At 34.8% G+C, this 18366-nt stretch overlaps 1 protein-coding gene and 1 long non-coding RNA gene across 3 annotated transcripts; one reads left to right on the plus strand and one right to left on the minus strand.

The window, feature by feature from the left end:
- Nucleotides 1–905: 905 nt before the first annotated feature.
- On the minus strand, nucleotides 906–14087 carry LOC132795894 (uncharacterized). 2 transcript variants are annotated; one of them, XM_060806841.1, is made up of 3 exons: nucleotides 13097–14087; nucleotides 1978–2374; nucleotides 906–1913 (listed from the first exon to the last, which is right to left on the minus strand). In XM_060806841.1, the coding sequence occupies exons 2-3, from the start codon at nucleotides 2371–2373 to the stop codon at nucleotides 1689–1691; spliced, it is 621 nt and encodes a 206-aa protein (XP_060662824.1). In that variant the 5' UTR covers nucleotide 2374; nucleotides 13097–14087; the 3' UTR covers nucleotides 906–1688. The 2 variants fall into 2 exon arrangements, with proteins under 2 accessions (XP_060662824.1, XP_060662823.1); XM_060806840.1 differs by lacking the exon at nucleotides 13097–14087 and adding an exon at nucleotides 3832–3968.
- LOC132795895 (uncharacterized) lies at nucleotides 2372–17559 on the plus strand. The gene is made up of 3 exons (XR_009633480.1): nucleotides 2372–2471; nucleotides 6704–6872; nucleotides 15896–17559. It is a non-coding gene; the product is annotated as an uncharacterized LOC132795895 (long non-coding RNA).
- Nucleotides 17560–18366: the final 807 nt, after the last annotated feature.

Here is an 18366-nt window from a genome sequence, read left to right on the forward strand (position 1 = left end):
TTTTGTGTTTTGTGTTTCTGCAAATTCTGTATGCTGCCATCTCTGTCTTATCGTGAATTATGATTTGTAACGAATGAAACCAGTTGTTGGAGTGTTGTGAGGCAGCAGCAGCAGGACTACGACTGACAACAAAGGAAGCAACAACTGCAGTTACAACAACAAATACAACAGAACAACAACAACAACAGCATCAGCAGCGTACTAAAATAGTCGAGTCATGTTTACTTTATCAAATATACTTAACACCAATATATATACTAAATATATATATATACATATATGTATATTGTATCTACATATAATATAAATACGCATACACACTCACAACACACACACACATACTATATATGTATACCGTCGAAATGATCTATAGTGAAATTCTATACGATAAGGCTTTCACTCTGTTATGAAATAACCTCAAGATGTTGCGGCTTAAATGGATAATACATGTGTACACATAATAATCAGATTCATTCAAATGATCCCATGCAATTTTCACTATAGGAAAGTTTCACCCTATTAAACATATTTGAACCGACAAAACATTGATTACTGTATTTGAAATTTAACAAAAAAACGAAAAAAAAATCAACTGCAACTTCAACTACAAAACCAAAAAAAACAAAATTCGTTTTGTGAGTCAAGAATAAACAACAAAAAACTTGAAATAAATGCAAAGTTTGCAAAATTTTAGTGATATTGAAATTATTTTTTGTGTGTAATTTGCTATATTTGTGTCTTTTATACTCTATTCAAAGTTTAAGCTTGAATTAGGTCAATACTAAAGTGATAAAAAGAATAAAAATTTAACCAACGAATAGAAGAAATCACATGAAGGAACAAGTTAAACTTACTTCTTTCCTGGAAAAATCGAAATGCAAGCTGAGGAAATGGAAAAGCGCGTCTTTAATATTAATAGGAATTCTTTATTTTGGAAATCAGCTAAATGTAATCGTTATCGATGGCTATCGATATGCGATAACTGCACATACAAATATATACATTATAATGTATTAAGTAAGTATATAAATACAAAGCTACAGACTATATGGTAATCGCTAACTTGCTATGTAACCCCCTTTCCCCCTCCTCCTCCTCCTCCTTCTCCAACTTCGACGTCCCATACAAACTTGGCAATGAAATGTGTATGGATGCAATTACATACCAACTATATAGATATATATATAGTATATAGTATATGTCGCTAGTAAATACAAAATGTACTCGTACGCATTATTATTTTTGGGCATATTTATCTATAGCTCTTTTAGGTTATGTACAACTTTGGACTAGATGCTGTGTTTAGGAATATTTACAATGCTGCGTAGACCAAGTAAGAAATAATAGAACAAAAAAACATTAGAAGAAAAAAACAAAAGACAGAAACGTGTTTATCGTTAAGCAGTGAATGCGCTATAGATAAAAAAAAAAAAAAACAATACTCTAAGATCTTAAATCGAAGTAAATACATCGCCATATGCTTAGCCAAAAGCCACCGTTAGATGGCGCCATCGTGTAGTAGGTCAAGTACAGATTCAAATTCAATGCCACAAGCGAAAAATCTCTTTTTTCTCTCTCCTCTCACTGCTTTGCCTTTGCCCCCTCCTTCACTCTCACTCTCTCCCACTCCTGCTCCCTAGCTCTATCTCTGTTTAATTGATGCCATCGCTTTTCATTTCCTTCCCATTTCAGATGTGCAGAGTTGCGCCTGATATGGCTATGGAAATGGAACCGGAAGCCGTCTGAGCTTGGGACGCATCCTTCGACGATGTCTGCGGCTGCATGGCTTTGCTCTGCTCCACATCGATGACGAGGCAATCGTATGGCGGCGGGGGCAGATCACACTTGACCACACTCTCATAGCTGGGCGGCAGCGAGTCCACAATGCGCAGCACATCATTCTGTGAGTTGATCTACAGAGGAGGTGAACGTGAAAGTGAATAGAATAGAAAAGAGTATTGAGTATTCGATGCTTACGTGGGGGAGTGCTCCATTGCCAGCACGATTGCCGGCCTCGTCGATGGGTCCAGCCCAGATGCAGACGCCCATGCGATGTGTGACATAGCCACAGATGATCACACTGATCACCAGCATGCCAATCCCCAGGGCAAACACAAGCCAACGCGACTCGGCGCTGTCGTGCATCTCGTGCAGATTCTTCTCCAGCTGCAAGGCGCACAATATCAACACAGGGACAGCCACCATGGCCACCAGCAGATCGACAATCGGACGCTGGTTGCTCGGTCCACTGCTCAACGGTGTCCGGCCCACGCCCAGCGATTGACCGCCATGGTGGGAGCCAAAGTTCTGGCTGCTGCTGTTCGGCGTCAGTGTGGAGCGGGCAACTACAGTGTTGTGATTCTGCAGCACCATTCTGTTAAAGAAATAGGAAAAGTTGACGAAGTGCATCAGTATCATTTGTGAATCAGTGTAGTGCATCAGAATAGCGGAGGAAGTACAACAAGTACCAGGTATTTATATTTTATTTCATTCATATTATTTTGTATTACTCTTTTACTATCAATTATTGTGAATGTTGTTCCTATTTCTACTACATATTATATTTCCTATTTTTAAATTAGTAGTTCTAAGCTTAAGCTGAAAGAATGACTACTGCATTTTATATAGTTTCGATGGGAGTTTGTTTGCAAACCAAGTATTATATATTATTATCAAAGATATTCGCTCTTTAAAGAACTGTTAGAATGAATCAGCAGATGCTAGATTTAGATATCAACTCCCAATAGACAAGTTAACCACAAGTATCAATAATACGATAGTTTGAAAATATGATAGATAGTACGATAGATACGATAGTAAGCATATATCTTAATTGAATCAATACACGAATTAGATTAGTTGCATTTGAAACTCTTGCTAAACAGTTGAATCCAAGTTGGATAAAACCAACTTCAGGCCTTCAACATTCAAACTAAAGTCTGATTATTTTCACTACGATCAACTACTATCGAAAATTCCTTAACATCCCAGTGAGCATTTATTTATAATTATTTAAACTATTCGCTTTTTTAAAGAACTGTAAGAACGATGCACCAGATGCTAGATCTAAATGTAATTGCCAATAGTTGATAGGCAAGTAAGCCACAAATATCGAAAAAAAGATAGATCAAAAATACGATAGTAAGAATATACGATAGTAAGCATGTATCTTAATCACATCAACACACGAAATAGATTAGTTGCATTTCAAACTCTTGCTAAAAATTGGATTAAACTAACTTAAAGTCTTCAGCATTCAAATTAAAGTCTGATTATTTTCACTACGGTCGAATACTATCGTAAATTCCTTAACATCCCAGTGAGCATTTATTTGTAATTATTTAAACTATTTGTTTTTTTTTTTAAAGAACTGTAAGAATGATGCAGCAGATGCTAAACTTAAATATCAATTCCCAATAGGAGTTTGCGAAGTAGCTGTTAAGCAAGTAAGCCACAAATATCGAAAAAAAAGATAGATTAAAAATACGATTGTAAGAATATACGATAGTAAGCATATATCTTAATCACATCAATACACAAAATAGAGTAGTTGCATTTGAAACATCTTGCTAACATTTGCAGTAAACTAACTTAAGTGCTTCAGCATACGAATTAAAGTCTAATCATTTTCACTACAATCTTATTCACTACCATCGTACTATCGTAAGTTCGTGAACATTCCAGTCAGCATTGATTGGCAAAATATTTGAGACTTGACAACAGACTCGACTGGGGCAACACACATATGAATAGATATGTTCATATGATAGTTTCATAGATACATTTATTATACGTATCTGCGCTCGTTGCAATTGTATCTCGAATGCATACCTGGAGTCAAATACGTTACTCAGCCAAAGATCTTGAACGGCGCGCATTTTGCTTCGATATCGAATTGTTTGAGGGTTTATATTTGTTTTTCCTTTTTATTGAAATCAATTGGGTATTTTACAATTGCTTTATTTTCATGTGGAAAATATTCAACTGTTGTTGTTGTTGTGGTTGTTTGCAGTTAATATCAATTATCAATTATCTAGAATTTGCATTTCTTTTTGGGAAGGGAAATTTGTTAAGTTAACTAAATGAAATCTTAGAGTCGGTTTTGCTGTGACAAAAGCAAAAAAAAACAAACTTTGCTTTAAATAGAATTACATTGCAGCATTTCAATGAATTATGACGAAGTTAGCTGGGGAAAAAGGTAATTCCAGTTTTATTGCAATAATCGTTTGATAAGTGTTTTATTACATTTCGAAATTAGATAGGTAATAAATATGTGAACTGAATTAACACAAATTTGTGGTGAAGTTCTTAATTTGATCACTTTCGAATTTTAGAATTTGCTTAATATTTGAAAATTACAGAGATTGCACAATTCACTTGTATGTATGTCTAATTAAATGTTCAACAATCAAATAGAAACCAGCTGATTAGCTTAATTAGTTGTGCAGCTCTCCATCAAGTGAGTCAGTAGCCCGGTTAAGATCATTGTGATGAGAATTAATAATAATAAAGTATCAGTAGTCGGAGATGAAACAAAAAGTGAGAAGCAAAAAGAACAGCTGCCAGCTTATCAATATGCATTGCGAGAAGTACAGAGAAGGTTGCTGTTTAGCAATTTGCGTCTGTTCATCACGAGATTTTCACATGCACTTGACTGAGAATAACTGATAAGCAACTGCAACAAACACAACAACAACAACTTTAGAAATAGCACGTGTTTTTGCTGATTTTATTCAATAATTTTCGAATTGTTCAAATCATAGTAATTCCATTGTTTCCGAATAAACACAAATTATTATCTGACTGATCAGCACTTTATTATTTGTCAACGAAGAATTTAATTACCACACAAAAAAGAAAAGAACAGTGAAAAAGTGGAAGCGAAGTCACCTTTATCGACCAACAGTCAGCGCGCAACTGAAAAAATGCAGCATTCGATTTTGTCAAAAAGTTAACCCGATTTTGAATTCATAAAAAGTTCCGAATCTAGGAAATGAACAAAATACATTAGTATTGAATATGTAACCTTGAAAATGCATTCCTTAAAGACACTCTTTTGATACCCGCTACCTACAGAGTAGAAAGGCATATATATTCTTGATAAGCGTCAACAATCAAGACAATATAGCCATATCCGTCTGTCTGTCTGTCTGTCCATATGAAACACTTCATCTCAGAGACTTTAAGAGATAAAGCTTTCATTCTTCGACATTTCGAGAGCTCTTGTTATGTGTGCACTCTGATCAAATTTGTTTCAAATTTACGACAATAATCGAATAACAAGAGTTTTTTTGGTAAATATAATAATAACTTTAGTAGTTATGAATTCTGAAAATTTTGTTGCGATTAGATACAAATTTTAAAAGGTTTTTAAGAAATATATTCAAAGGGCAAAAAACGCCTTTTGTTGTATTTGTATTTAGTATTCCATGATACACTTTGTATGTAGTTCCATGTAAATATACCAAATAAAGCATTTGGTATATTTTAGTACATATAGTATATACTAATGTATACCAATACTATATATATATTATATTTTTGTATATTTGTCGAATATTGTTTTATTTGAGATATCTAGCGGGTATCTCACAGTCGAGCACACTCGACTTAAGCTTTCTTATTTGTTTCATAATGCAAGTCGATGTATGTATGTGTGTGAATGCAATACAGGAAAACGCAATTGGGGTTGTCCAAGAGTTGCATTTATTCTAAATATTATTGGAAATTGGAATTTTGTACTGCTCATAACAAAAGAAACTTTTCCATTTTTGGTTTTTAAGTGAGTAGTTTTTGGAATTTCTCTAGATGTGGTTAATAAGCAACTGCATAAAAATATGTTATGTACTGTTTAGTATTTTGTTATATTAAATCTAGTATAAAATACTAAATTTGATTATGCAGTAATGAAAATACTGGTTGCTAGAGACTTCGAATCCACAAATTAATATTTATATAAACATGTATTTAAAAAAGTTGTCTCACTATTTGCAAACCTTAAGGGGAACAGTTCTTTTCTTACTCTTTTTCTTATGTCTGTGTTATATGTTTAAAACATTTCTTAACCAATATACAACTATTATATCATGATCACAGTTAATTTCCCATTGATTTGTCATTGCTGTGGCTTTTTTGTTCTTATGCTGAGCTTGTAATGTTAAGATCTCAATTTAGTTTGTTCCGCTTTTGCAATTGTCTTTGTCTTTTGTCAACCGGTTCGCACAGTCCGCAAAAGATTCGCAATTAACAATTGCAATTTACGATTCCTCCACATGTTCTCTCAGATGAAATACGCTGAATTCTGATTCTGAAAGTTTTGTTGCAGCTATTGTTGTTTGCTTTTTTTAATTGACTGGCTGTGTGCGCCACTTTATTAACATCGAATATGTTCAATACTCAATCGCTTGATTACCTTGCAATCATAATTGTCATAAATCTTCATATTGAATATGAAATGAAATAAACTGTAATCCGAATTTATACAATACTTTCAACAATTACAAATATATAATTGTAATAATAATAAATTACAATATATAATTTCAAATACAAATTTGAAAATTTCTTCAAATGCAACTCTTAAAGTAAAGTTTCTATACTATCAATGATATTTCAAGTAATCAACTTGTTCTGTACTTATAAGTGTGCCAAAAAATGAGTTTCTTTAGATAATTAAATTAATTGGACTTTAACTGGTTTTCAGGGGTACAAACGGCATTCTAGGACAAAGCAGACGCAATTAAAGGGCAGCTTCACAGCTTCTGACACACTTAATTGCCAAGTTGGACTGGTTTGAACCACAGCAAAGTGGTCAAGAGTCAGCTGCATCTTCAATATCTTCAGCTAGTTGAAGGTCACCAGACGATGAGCTCGTGAGTTTCATTTCACATTTCTTTTTTGTATTTATTGAGTTTGTGATAAGGCGGCAGACGACTTTAGATTCATGAATTATAATTAATGCAATTTGCAAAGATAATATTTGCTTTGCAAAGTGGCGCAAGTTACAGAGCTGCAGATACACAGATACACAGATGCAGATACAATATCTTGGGCTCGGATGACAAATGTAAATATTTATGCGCTGTCAATAGCGGTTTCATTAGGCAGCAGGGTGGGGCAGGGTGATGAAGAGGGCGAGGACGAAGACGAAGGCGAGGCTCTTGACTGATAAGGCAATCCGATGTCAACTGGTTAACGAAACTGTGTTGAGTGCGTTGATGCAAAAGCAATAAGAACCTCTTTGAGTTGATTTAATGTGCTTGATTCCCTTCTCCCCCCTTTATCGGTGTCTTTCTTTAGGCAATTTATAAAGATCTTCTTCATCCGTTACAACCGTTAATGTATTCTGTATGTATTTTTGGTGGTGGCGCACTTGACGTATACTTAACATCTTGCTGGGCGTGTAATTGCGTGATTGCATTTCGATTGTTGTGACACGGCATTGTGGGAATCGCATTGCAAATGCAAACACAGCGAGTGAAAAAGAGAGAGAGAGAGAGGGAGATAGATAGTAGTTCTCACATTCGCTGAGTCATTGTGAAATTCGTTTGGCAACTCGCCAAACTTCCATTCATCAGTTAAACAAGCTATTCGCTATTTATTTAGATAACGATATCCAGACTAAACCAACCTCAAGAGAGAGAGAGAGAGAGCTGAGAATGCGACTCGAAATCCGATAGTCAAACTGAAGCTGAGCTGAGCTGAGTTAAGCAAATGGTCAGCTGGAGACATTTGACACCCAGCAGCAGAAGAAGAAGAAGACGAAGAAAGACAAACAATTGATTGCCATTCCAGAAATATCTTTTCTTTTCTTTTCTTTGCCGTTCCACTCCTTTCCATTCATGGGAAACAGAAGTTGAGTAATCCCCAAACATGAGTAATCACATTTTGTCTCAACTCGTTTATCTTGTTTAGACGCCCGTAAACTTGATATCGAATTTGCATTTTTTTTTTTCTTTTGCGCTTTTGTTTTGTGTAATTTCAACATTTCAATTTCCACACACAGAACAGAGCTTGAAGCTTGGCAATTGCCAAAAAGTCTAGCGACATTCATTCGAAATTATTTCTATGCTGATTTCAAACAACTTGCAGATAGTTATTTTATTTTATTTTCATATATTGATTGTTCATTATTCATATTTTGTGTTGCATGGTATATTTTGAAAATAGTAGAATATAGTAGTAGAATATATATGAGAAATACTGCACTTGCTATTTTTTTTAGTATATTTTTAACGATAAATACTGTACTTAGTATTTTTATGGTATATTTTAGCGGAAATATCGCATTGTTTTGCTTCAATCACTGAAGCTTTCTTACTTGTTAGTGTTGATGAACATTTTTGAAATGTAGTAGAATCTTATGGAATCAATATGTAAAATACTGCACTTGGTATTTTTATAGTATATTTTTAACGGCAATATCGCATTGTTTTGCTTTCATTGAAAGTTGCAGCTCTAGCTTTCTTGCTTGTTAGTTTTGCTGAAAATATTGGAAATGTAGTCGAACATTTATATGAAAAATACTGCATTTGGTATTTTTATAGTATATTTTAACGGTAATACTGATTTTTTTTTGGTGTTTTTGAATGCTGTATCGTTCTTTTTACTCAGTGTTGGTGAAAATGTTTAAAATTTTGTAGAATTTGTACATGATAAATACTGCATTTAGTATTTTTTCAGTATATTTTATTTTTATTAAAAGCTGAAGCCTTCTCACTTGCTAGTGTTGCTAAAATTGTTTGGAAGTTAGTAGAATAATAATACGGGATATACTGAGTTTGGTATTTTTGCAGTATATTTTACCAGCAAAGCTGTAGTTTTCATGTTTGTTCAGTTTATCTTGCATTATCCTTTGTTTCATTAATATCTGCCGCATCTGTTGCGTAACTATGCATAGTATTTATAGATCTATACTATATATGGGAACGTGATGATTAAGACAGCTCAGACAACTGAGAGTACGTGCCTGAGTATTCACATGACTTATTCGCATTGCAATGCATTGCATTTTCATTCATAAATTTCGCACCGAGTGAAATGAAATGAATTCTCTGGCCTGCTGCAGTCAATGACCAGGCAGATGAGCAGATGATTTCCACTCACAAATCGCTCTATATAGTATTCGATTATATACTTATTCTATGTATAAGTATATTTTATTTTTGTTCTGTGTACCTGTGTTCCTGATTCTCTTGTTGTTTTGCTCACGATGATCATCAAGATGATATTGTTATTTTTATTGTAATCATTGTGTGTGTGTGTGTTTTTTACTTATAGAATAATAAACACAACTGTGAACTTCCTGGGCCTATCTCAGTCATCAAAATGTCAACTCGCAGAGCAAAACAAGTTTAACAAATTGTCCACAATAAAAGCAGCTCTATTGTTTGACCTACAAAACTACTGTTAATGGGGTCGATATGAGACAAGAGAAGTAAAAACTTAAGAATACATAATATTCGCATGATAATTCCATAATCAAAAACAAAAACCGAATGCGAAGCGTGTTTATCACGTTAAGTTTTCAAGTCTTTCAATTTTTGCAAGTCTTGTATTATATTTTTTTTAGTTTCGTTTTCATTTTCTTTGTATTCGGAAATGGCTTTCAATGCAGTTGTTATCTTCTTGTTTGGGTCTGCAAGTTTTCAGACCTTCAACGCGGGTTTCAAGCTCAAGCATAATCAGCAATTTCAAAATACAAGTAAAAAGCCAAAACAAAAAATAAAGAAATATATAAATTTATATATGCAACAGTTGGCCGTGATGTTGTGTTGTAAAGATTGTGATGATGTTTTGTTTTTTTCGCAAAAACAAATAAGTAACATTATGGCCAACAATTACAGCTGAACAAAATGATATAGGAGTGCAACAAAAAAAAAGTGACGCAAATTGACTCTTCAAAAAAAAAAAAAAAAAGAAAAAATAAAAATGGGAGCGAAATGCAACCGAGAATCTTCTGCCAGAAGCTTATCAGCTTATCAAGCGAGAGAGCTTACTAGCCTTATAAATTATACTTATACCAACATATATGAAGAGTATTATAGTAAGCAGACTTCCGAGGAACTGTTGCCGGGCAGATGAATCAATTGCATCTGGCAGCTTATCAGTTGAGCTGCACATGACGATGATAATGACGATGCTCAAATGAGTTGCAACGACATCTCAAGTGAAATATTTTTCTCCAACTATGCCATAAAACAACAACAAAACAACAACAACAAAAAAAACACTTGTTGGCCATAAAGTGAACCGTAAGGCGCAAGTCAAATAAAATAAATGCACTTGCATTAATTCCCACACAATGGCTGCGTATACGTAATGTCGAAATGCGCATTCAAAAAGAGGAAATAAGCAGCTGATGTTTTTTGTTTGTTTCATTATTAATTTTCTTTTCTTGTTGTTCTTATTGTTGTTGTACTTTTTTGTTCTTGCTGATTTATCAATTGATCTGAGAAACAAACAGAGATAAGGTCGCTGATCAGTGGGCGAAAGAAACAAAGCGATTTCCGTTTTTCGTTTCTCAATTAATCTTTGTTTTAAGCGAAGTGTTAACAATTAAAAGTAACAGTAAAAGAGAGTTATTTGCCATTAGATTTTAATGTCTGCAAAAAGCATTTAGTTTGCCATAAAAAAAAAATATCTACCAAACTGCTTTCGATTAATTTGATTCATTTGGATCAACAGATGATTTAGAGGTGTTGAGCGACTCTCATTGATATTGATCAGTGCGATACTTTTATTTTGTTTGTATACTAATGAATTTTTTATGTATATTTATGATTCATTGCATACACAGACCTTTTTTTAATAATGTTTTTGTATGCCATAAATATGCTTAAATGGAAATAATAGAAATAATAATAATAGAAAGGGCTTAAAGTATTACAGAAATAACAGAAATAAATAAGATGAATTAATGAATTAAATACCAAATATCTATGCTAAATACTAAATAGTCCTGATCATTGGTTATAAATTTAATACCAAATATATTTATTATATAGATAGATATATACAGATACCAAATCAGGTTTCAATTGTAATAAATTAAATACCAAATGTATCTACTAGATTCTAAAAAGTCCTAATCAGGTTTCATTTATAATAAGTGAAATACTTAATATACCAAATATTACTGTTCAGGTTTGTAATAAATTAAATACCACATATCTCTGCTATATACTAAATAGTCCTGATCCGGTTGAATTTTTATTAAATGAAATACCAAATATCTTTTCTATATACTAAACAGTTCTGAGCAGATTTGTAATAAATTAGATACCAAATATCTCTACTTTATTCTATATATCTTTATACCATGTATATATCTGTATATCTCTATCTATACTATTTATCCTGTTCGGTTTCCATTTCAAGTGATTGCCGCTTGTATTTGGTTTTTTTGTGCTCGCATTGTCTCCAGTTCGATGAGATACAATTGTATCTAGAATTTAATGTCTCCCTGTTTTTTTTTTTTTTATCTCTGTGTCTGTCGTCGTTGTCTACTGATAAAATGAAACTTTTGCCTGATAGCTGGTAAGACAATTGCGACTAATTGCGAGGCGACAAAAATAACTTTGAAAAATGTGGCACAATTTTCATGCTCAGTTACTAGACGAGTGAGTGAATGAGTGAATGAGTGAGTGAGTGTCTTTTGGGTTTTGATCGAAGGGTAGATTGTAGAATTGTAATTGTAAAGCATCTCTCGGATACAGATACAGATACAGATACAAATGTATCTATGCTGTGTGTTGTGGGAACAGCATTAATGCTGCATTAATTGATCGAAGTGCCGCTTTAATTGTGCGTCTCGTGGAATGTCACATCACAAAACAAAAAATTTGTTGGCGTCGTCGCATTTTGATTGACTAAATTACCAAAGAGGGCATGGTAAAAGGGGCGTAGAGGGGAAAGGGGAAGAAGGGAGCTGGCTGTAAAGAAGCAAAAGTTCTAGATGCTGACGATGATGCTCTTGACTGACTGACTGAATGAGTGAATGAGTGAGTGAGTGAGTGAGTGTATTCGTTATTCACAGTTCCTGTTTGGTCACGTAGACATTTGACAATAATTGGAACTCGTGTTGTTGCTGTTCTGATTGTTGCTACTAATTCTTGTTTTTTTTTTTTGTTCTTTTTCATTTTTATATGTTTCTATTTATTTTTATTATTCTTTTTTTTCCGCTTCTTCTTTTTGTTCAACTTATGTACACATTTTTGTGTGATTATATTCTTTACTTATTGTTGTTGTCGCTGGACTACGTAAGAATATACGAAAGTCAAAAAACAACAAAAAAAAATATCTATATATAGAAAGCAAAATCAAATGCAAAAGCAAAGGCAAAAAAAAAAAAGCTAATGTCGCTCTGGCAGCGATTTTTGTTTTGTTTTCATTCGAAATGTTGTTGTTGTTGTTGCTTTTAATGTTTCGCATACCCTGTAATCACTCGAAATGAGGGTATGCAAAGGGCATATGTGTTTGGCAAGCGAGAAACACGTTCTAGATGCTCTTCTTTTTTTACAGGGTATCTCTCGGCTGTCACTCTACAATCTTTTATTATTTTGATTCGCTTGTCTGTCGCTGCTATCAATAAATCGCACTCACATTTATGTAGATTGCTTTTGTTTTTTTTTTTTTTATTATTTATTGTTGTTGATACTACATTTATTTGATGTCAAATACGGGGAACACTCAAGAACTGTGTTCAACGTCATTCCCATTTCAATTGATCAGTGTTAATCATGAAATGCTTGAAAATTGATTCGATTGAACATCGTTGGGGACTGGACTGGAATGACACCTGTTTGGACTGGAAGCTGGAAGTGGCGGGAAAGGAAAGAGGAAGAGAGAGAGGAAAAGAATATGCAAGCATGCATGCTCTCAAATGCTGCAATGTTTGCTTACCCCTGACCCCTGACCTCATGCCCCTGCGATGCCCCCACATGAGGCATTTATTTATAGCCACCCAAAGACAATAGGAAACAACAGCAAAGGCAGCAACAACAACGACAACAACAACAAGAACAACTGAAACATGTTTATGTTTGCCGAATGCTTTTGTTTTCCTTCTTGTTTCATTTCTCAATTTGCTACTCACTTGAAACTGTTCGTTCGTTCTCTCTTGGCTCTCTCGTTCACGATCTGGATCCGGCTCTTGTTCTCTTGCTCTCTCTCTCTCTGCGCTGTAGCTTGGCGCTCTCTTGATGTTTTGTTGCTGTCGCTGTCGTTCTTGTTGTTTTTCTTATTGTTGGCGAAATTTCGTTGAGTTTGATTCGTTTTCGTTTTCGTTTTCACATTTGCAATTCAAAGAATACCAAAAAAAAAACAAATGGCAAATACAACACTCGAAGAAAAAGCAGCAAAAACAAAAAAAAACAAAAATAATAAGAACACAAAATCGAAAACTTTGAAAAATGTTTCAACGCAGAAATTTTGCACACGCGTTTTACAGTTGTTGTTGTTGTTGTGGTGGAAATGTTTTGATTATTTTGTGGTTTATTTCTTTTAATTTGGATTTGGATATTGTTGCTTTTGTTGTGAAGATCGAGATCATGCGCTCTGTTGGCCTTTGTGAGTGTGCGTGTGTGTGTGTGTGTATTTTGTGGCAAGTTGAATGCACTTTTTTTGTTGCACAGATCGAAATTCGTGAATTCGTACGAATGTTGTGGCTTCTAGCCGTGGTGCTGACTCTGCGTGTACTCGTATCGCTCCTGGCCAAGCCAGAGATTGTGATCCTCGCAGCCGCTCTCAAAAGCCACACGCCAGTGCAACATTACAACAAAATGTTGCCCGCAATTGTTTTTTGCCTCGCGGCAAATCTTCACGATGATGATGAACACTTTCCTCCCTTCTCAAAGCTGCCAGCAGCAGTTACACAGTTCTCCCCGCTTGCCTTTAGTTAAGGATGCGCAACAACACAAACGTATACGTGACGTTAAGTGACGGCTGCTTCTCACGCATAGAACGATAAACCGATAGGCTCGATACCGATAACGTAACGCACTCTGCAATTGAACCGAGGAGGTGGTGGTGAACTTTTGACTGAACTGTTTGTGAGCAGCGTTGAGCGGCAACTGTTCGCAGCATTTGGCGATTCTGATTCTGATCGCATTGACTTCGCTTTGCTTCGGGTTCGGCTGCTGCGCTGCTTTCGCTTCGTTGTTCGGAGACACGAAAACGAAGATGCTAACGATGACGATGACTACGTCACAGCACAAACTGCTCTCGCTCTCTCTCTTGCGTTCGCACTCACACTCTCTCGCTTTGCGTTGTGCGTAGTTGTTGCTCAGCAGCTAGCAGGACACTGATAAGCATCGGGTTATCTGATTGGCTTATCGCAGATTTGTCAAGTGCCAACCATAGAGGTGATGAAGGTGATATATGTGGGGATGTGGGGATGTGTTTGCAAGTGTGTCGGCCTGTCTGTGAAGTACACTGGCTTTTTATGATCGTTGCTGAGATTCCAACACTGAGAAAAACAAGATGAGATCGCGTATTATTATTCCCGGAATTTATTGTATTCACACTCATTCACTCATATTCATTTTCGTATCTGCGCCATGCCACAAAGTGTAAACAGAATCCTAGGTCTAGTAATTTAATTTTCTTTCAATATGCGCCCATAAAGAGTTTACATTTGAAGATCAACCGATTTCCGTATACACGATATATGTACATATATGCTATGTATGTAAGTCCCCCGATTCGCACATAATTATAATTGCTATATGTTTGTTTTGTTCTGTTTGTTTTTATTTTGTGTGTGGGGCTCAGTGTGCTTTAGATAATAAGTAGTTAGGATGGAAGATGCTGGCAACGGTGGCAAAAACAAACGGTAATCTTGGTATGCGATACGATGATAATACCCCTAGCTACATACATATATGCTATATAATGGGATTGTAAACATACCCATAGCAATACGCTTTTAATAGTTCAACTGAACTGTGTTAAGATCTAAGCAAATAAATGCACTCACACATCTATGTATGTATGTGGAATCAACTATTTACAAACATATATAGTATGTAAACAGTTGGAATGAAGCATTTTAGTGATATCTCCAATAAACGTAATACGACCGCCTTCAAAGAAAACCCAACTCCTGCGAATATGATTCACTGGCCATAAACAACTTATCTTCAATTTCAGCAATTGTTAATTAGAATAATAACAGTTACATTTGTCAGACAAAAAACAACTCTATAGCAAGAAAGTTTTTCCATATTTTTATCGGAACAGTTTATTATACAATACTACATATCTCGTTGAACTATATTTAGCCATACTTTTATTTCTATAATACAGATTATTATATTGTAAATTCAACGCATATCTCGTTTAACTATATTTAGCATATTTTTTATGATGAAATTAAAAAAAAAACCAAAAATATAATAGAAAACAAGGAAAACTTGTTTACCGAAAAATATACCATCAAGTGCATTATTTACAGCTGCGAACTTTGAAATAGCAGTGTTTACGACTTATAGACAAATACTATTATAAACTCATCTTCGAGACAAAATTTAGTTGTAACTGTTAAATTTATTTATTTTTAATAACAACAGTTTTTTCATTATTGCATATCACATCATCTAAAACTTGTTTTTATAAACACTTTCCAAATATTTTCTTGTAATCTAATGATTATTTTGGCTATTGTTAAAGTAGTTGAGAGATCATACTTGTTATTATTATTTTATTGAAATATCGAATACAATTCCTTATAGATTTTTCAGCTGCACAATATTATGTCTAATATTATAATTTAAATAAAAAGAAAACCATTTCCTTATTATAGTTTAAAAACATTTTCTTGCTATAAGTTGTTGTAATAATGTTATAACTATCCTAATAATGACTAATAATGGTTTAACCTTTAAACTCGTTTCAGTTCCAGATTTAAAGACCTTTTCTGTTCAAGGGATTCTTCATGAAAGCATCTCAACGTTACCGGTATGGACGGGTTCGCTTTGAGGGAGCCTTGGTTGAATTTATAATCGAGTCGAGTCGAGTCGAGAAACAATTGCAATGAAGCTTCGATAAAACACACAAACTAATAAAGTAAACAGACGATGCATCCAATTTGTGGCCGCCTGTTATCATCATCGAAGAGCACGCCTTAATTGGGTTGACGACATCTCCGATCTCCGATCTCCGATTCACTATCTACCTATCGAGATCGAGGGATGCGCACTCACAATCGAGATCTGAATGTGCGCGTATTCATGTGAATATTCTAATCAGTCTTGAGATTGCGTCATGCGGTTTTTTTTCTTTTTCATTTTGTTCTTCTTGTTGTGTGTCATGTGATTCGACAGCAGAGCATTGAAAGATTTCTGAAATACCCTGAAATCAATGTTCGAAGTTCGCACAATGTTATACCCTAAGTTGAAATCTAATTGCAAATTTGATGTATCAATCAAAGTTTGTGATGCTCGGTAATGTTATTACGTATTATTTTGGTTTGCAATCCAGTTCTGAGAATGGGGTGAATGCATTCCAGAAATGAAATTATTGAATGATTTAATGACAACACGATCATGTCGATTCGGTTTTAGATAATCAAACAAAACAAAAGTCGAACTCAAGCCTTTTAATTGAGCTGATTTATCTTGGTTAAAATTCACTTGTGGCATACAAACTGCGAGTTAAGCTCGTTTACAGTTACGCTCATTCAACTGCGGTCCGTTAACCCAACCCAACTCCTCTTTAGGCCTGGTTTCGTATTGAGTCTAGGCTTGAATTTGGCTTGGGAACTCAGGTAATGTTTTCACAGAGAATGCGTCATATTTCTTTGCCCAGTGCAATGACATTTTTTCCAGCTAAATTGCGATCATTGTTGTAGGTTTTTCGTTTTGTTTTGGTTTTTGTTTTCTTTATAACTCAAACGTGATCGGAACAGTTTGAGTTAAGAGACTTGGTTTGTAGTTGTTGTTGCTAATTTGCGAAATGAATTGACAAGAAGCCGCAATTGTGGCTCATCGCATCGCTGCTTTTTAGGTATCACGTCCGGAGGCCTTATCTACCCAGCCTCAGCCTCAGTTTCAGTTTCAGTTCCATTTCCAGTCGCATTCTCAAAGCCCGTCAATCGCACAATCTCTAGCGACCTTTTTTTGCTGTTGTTGTTTTTGGGTACATTCGAGTGCTCGTGTCTGCATCAATTAGATAAGTTGTCAGCGCGATAACTTGGCCAAAATTTATAGACAATGATAAGAGCTTGAATCTTTATGGGCCAAGCTCAACGACTGCGTCGGTGACAGAACAGAAGAAACAGCATCAGCTGTATTCAGTATTCAGTATTCAGTATCATTGTTGTTGGCTACGGGAAGCGCTTAGACAGCTGAAACCCAGCACTGTCATCGCTGCCGCCTCGTTATCAATCGGTATTAGGCTTATCTCGCTAGGTAAACAACAGAATCACAGCAACCAGACAACAACACTCGACACTCGACACGAGTGCGATTCCGACTCCGATTCTTTAGACTTTGCTGTCCATGCGACATGACTTTTTGTTTTTGACAGGATCAAGGGCCTGCTTAATGTGTATTGCAAAATGTAAACCACTCCTTTGTATGTATAGCATAATATATAAATTAAATTGAGTATCATAATGTAATTGAGCAATCAGAATTAAGAATACAAAACTGTAATCAGTGAAGAAATATACCATTTACTTTAAGTTTGCTACATATAACATTTTGCTGCTAGTTCGATATTATAATCTTCTGCATATAGTGAAAAAATGCAAAACAATAAATTATTGGTTATCGATATTTTATAAACATTTTCCATAGAAATAAAGTGCGCATTGAAGAAACTGCAGCACCAAATTTATTTAATCCTTGAATGCACATCGAAAGTACTAGTTATCCTGATTACAAAAAGGTAAGTTCTTACGATTTGATAGATATGACATATGTCAAAAAAAGAAACACAAAAACTTAGTGTGTGATATGTTGTAGTTCTGCTTGCTGCTGATTAATATTTTCTTAGTATTTCAATATCTATTGTGCTTCAAGCTGGATCAAGTCAGCAGATGAAATACCAGGCGAACATAAATCAGCAGTAAGCAGAAATACTACAAGTCACTTGCTTATTTGGTGGCGGCAACTTTCGCTTCTCAAAGTATGCCACATAAAATGTAAAAACACAGCAAATGCAGCAAATCATTGCGCCAACGAACCATAGATGGCGCTACTAAGCAGTTGGTTACTAGCCTACAAATTACAATTGTATCTTTATAGCTAGTTATACCCGCTACCCATAGGGTAGAAGGGTATTATAACTTTGTGCCGACAGGAAATGTATGTAACAGGTAGAAGGAGGCATCTCCGACCCTATAAAGTATATATATTCTTGATC

Source organism: Drosophila nasuta, chromosome X (assembly GCF_023558535.2).
Source record: "Drosophila nasuta strain 15112-1781.00 chromosome X, ASM2355853v1, whole genome shotgun sequence".
Taxonomy (NCBI): Eukaryota; Metazoa; Arthropoda; class Insecta; order Diptera; family Drosophilidae; genus Drosophila; species Drosophila nasuta.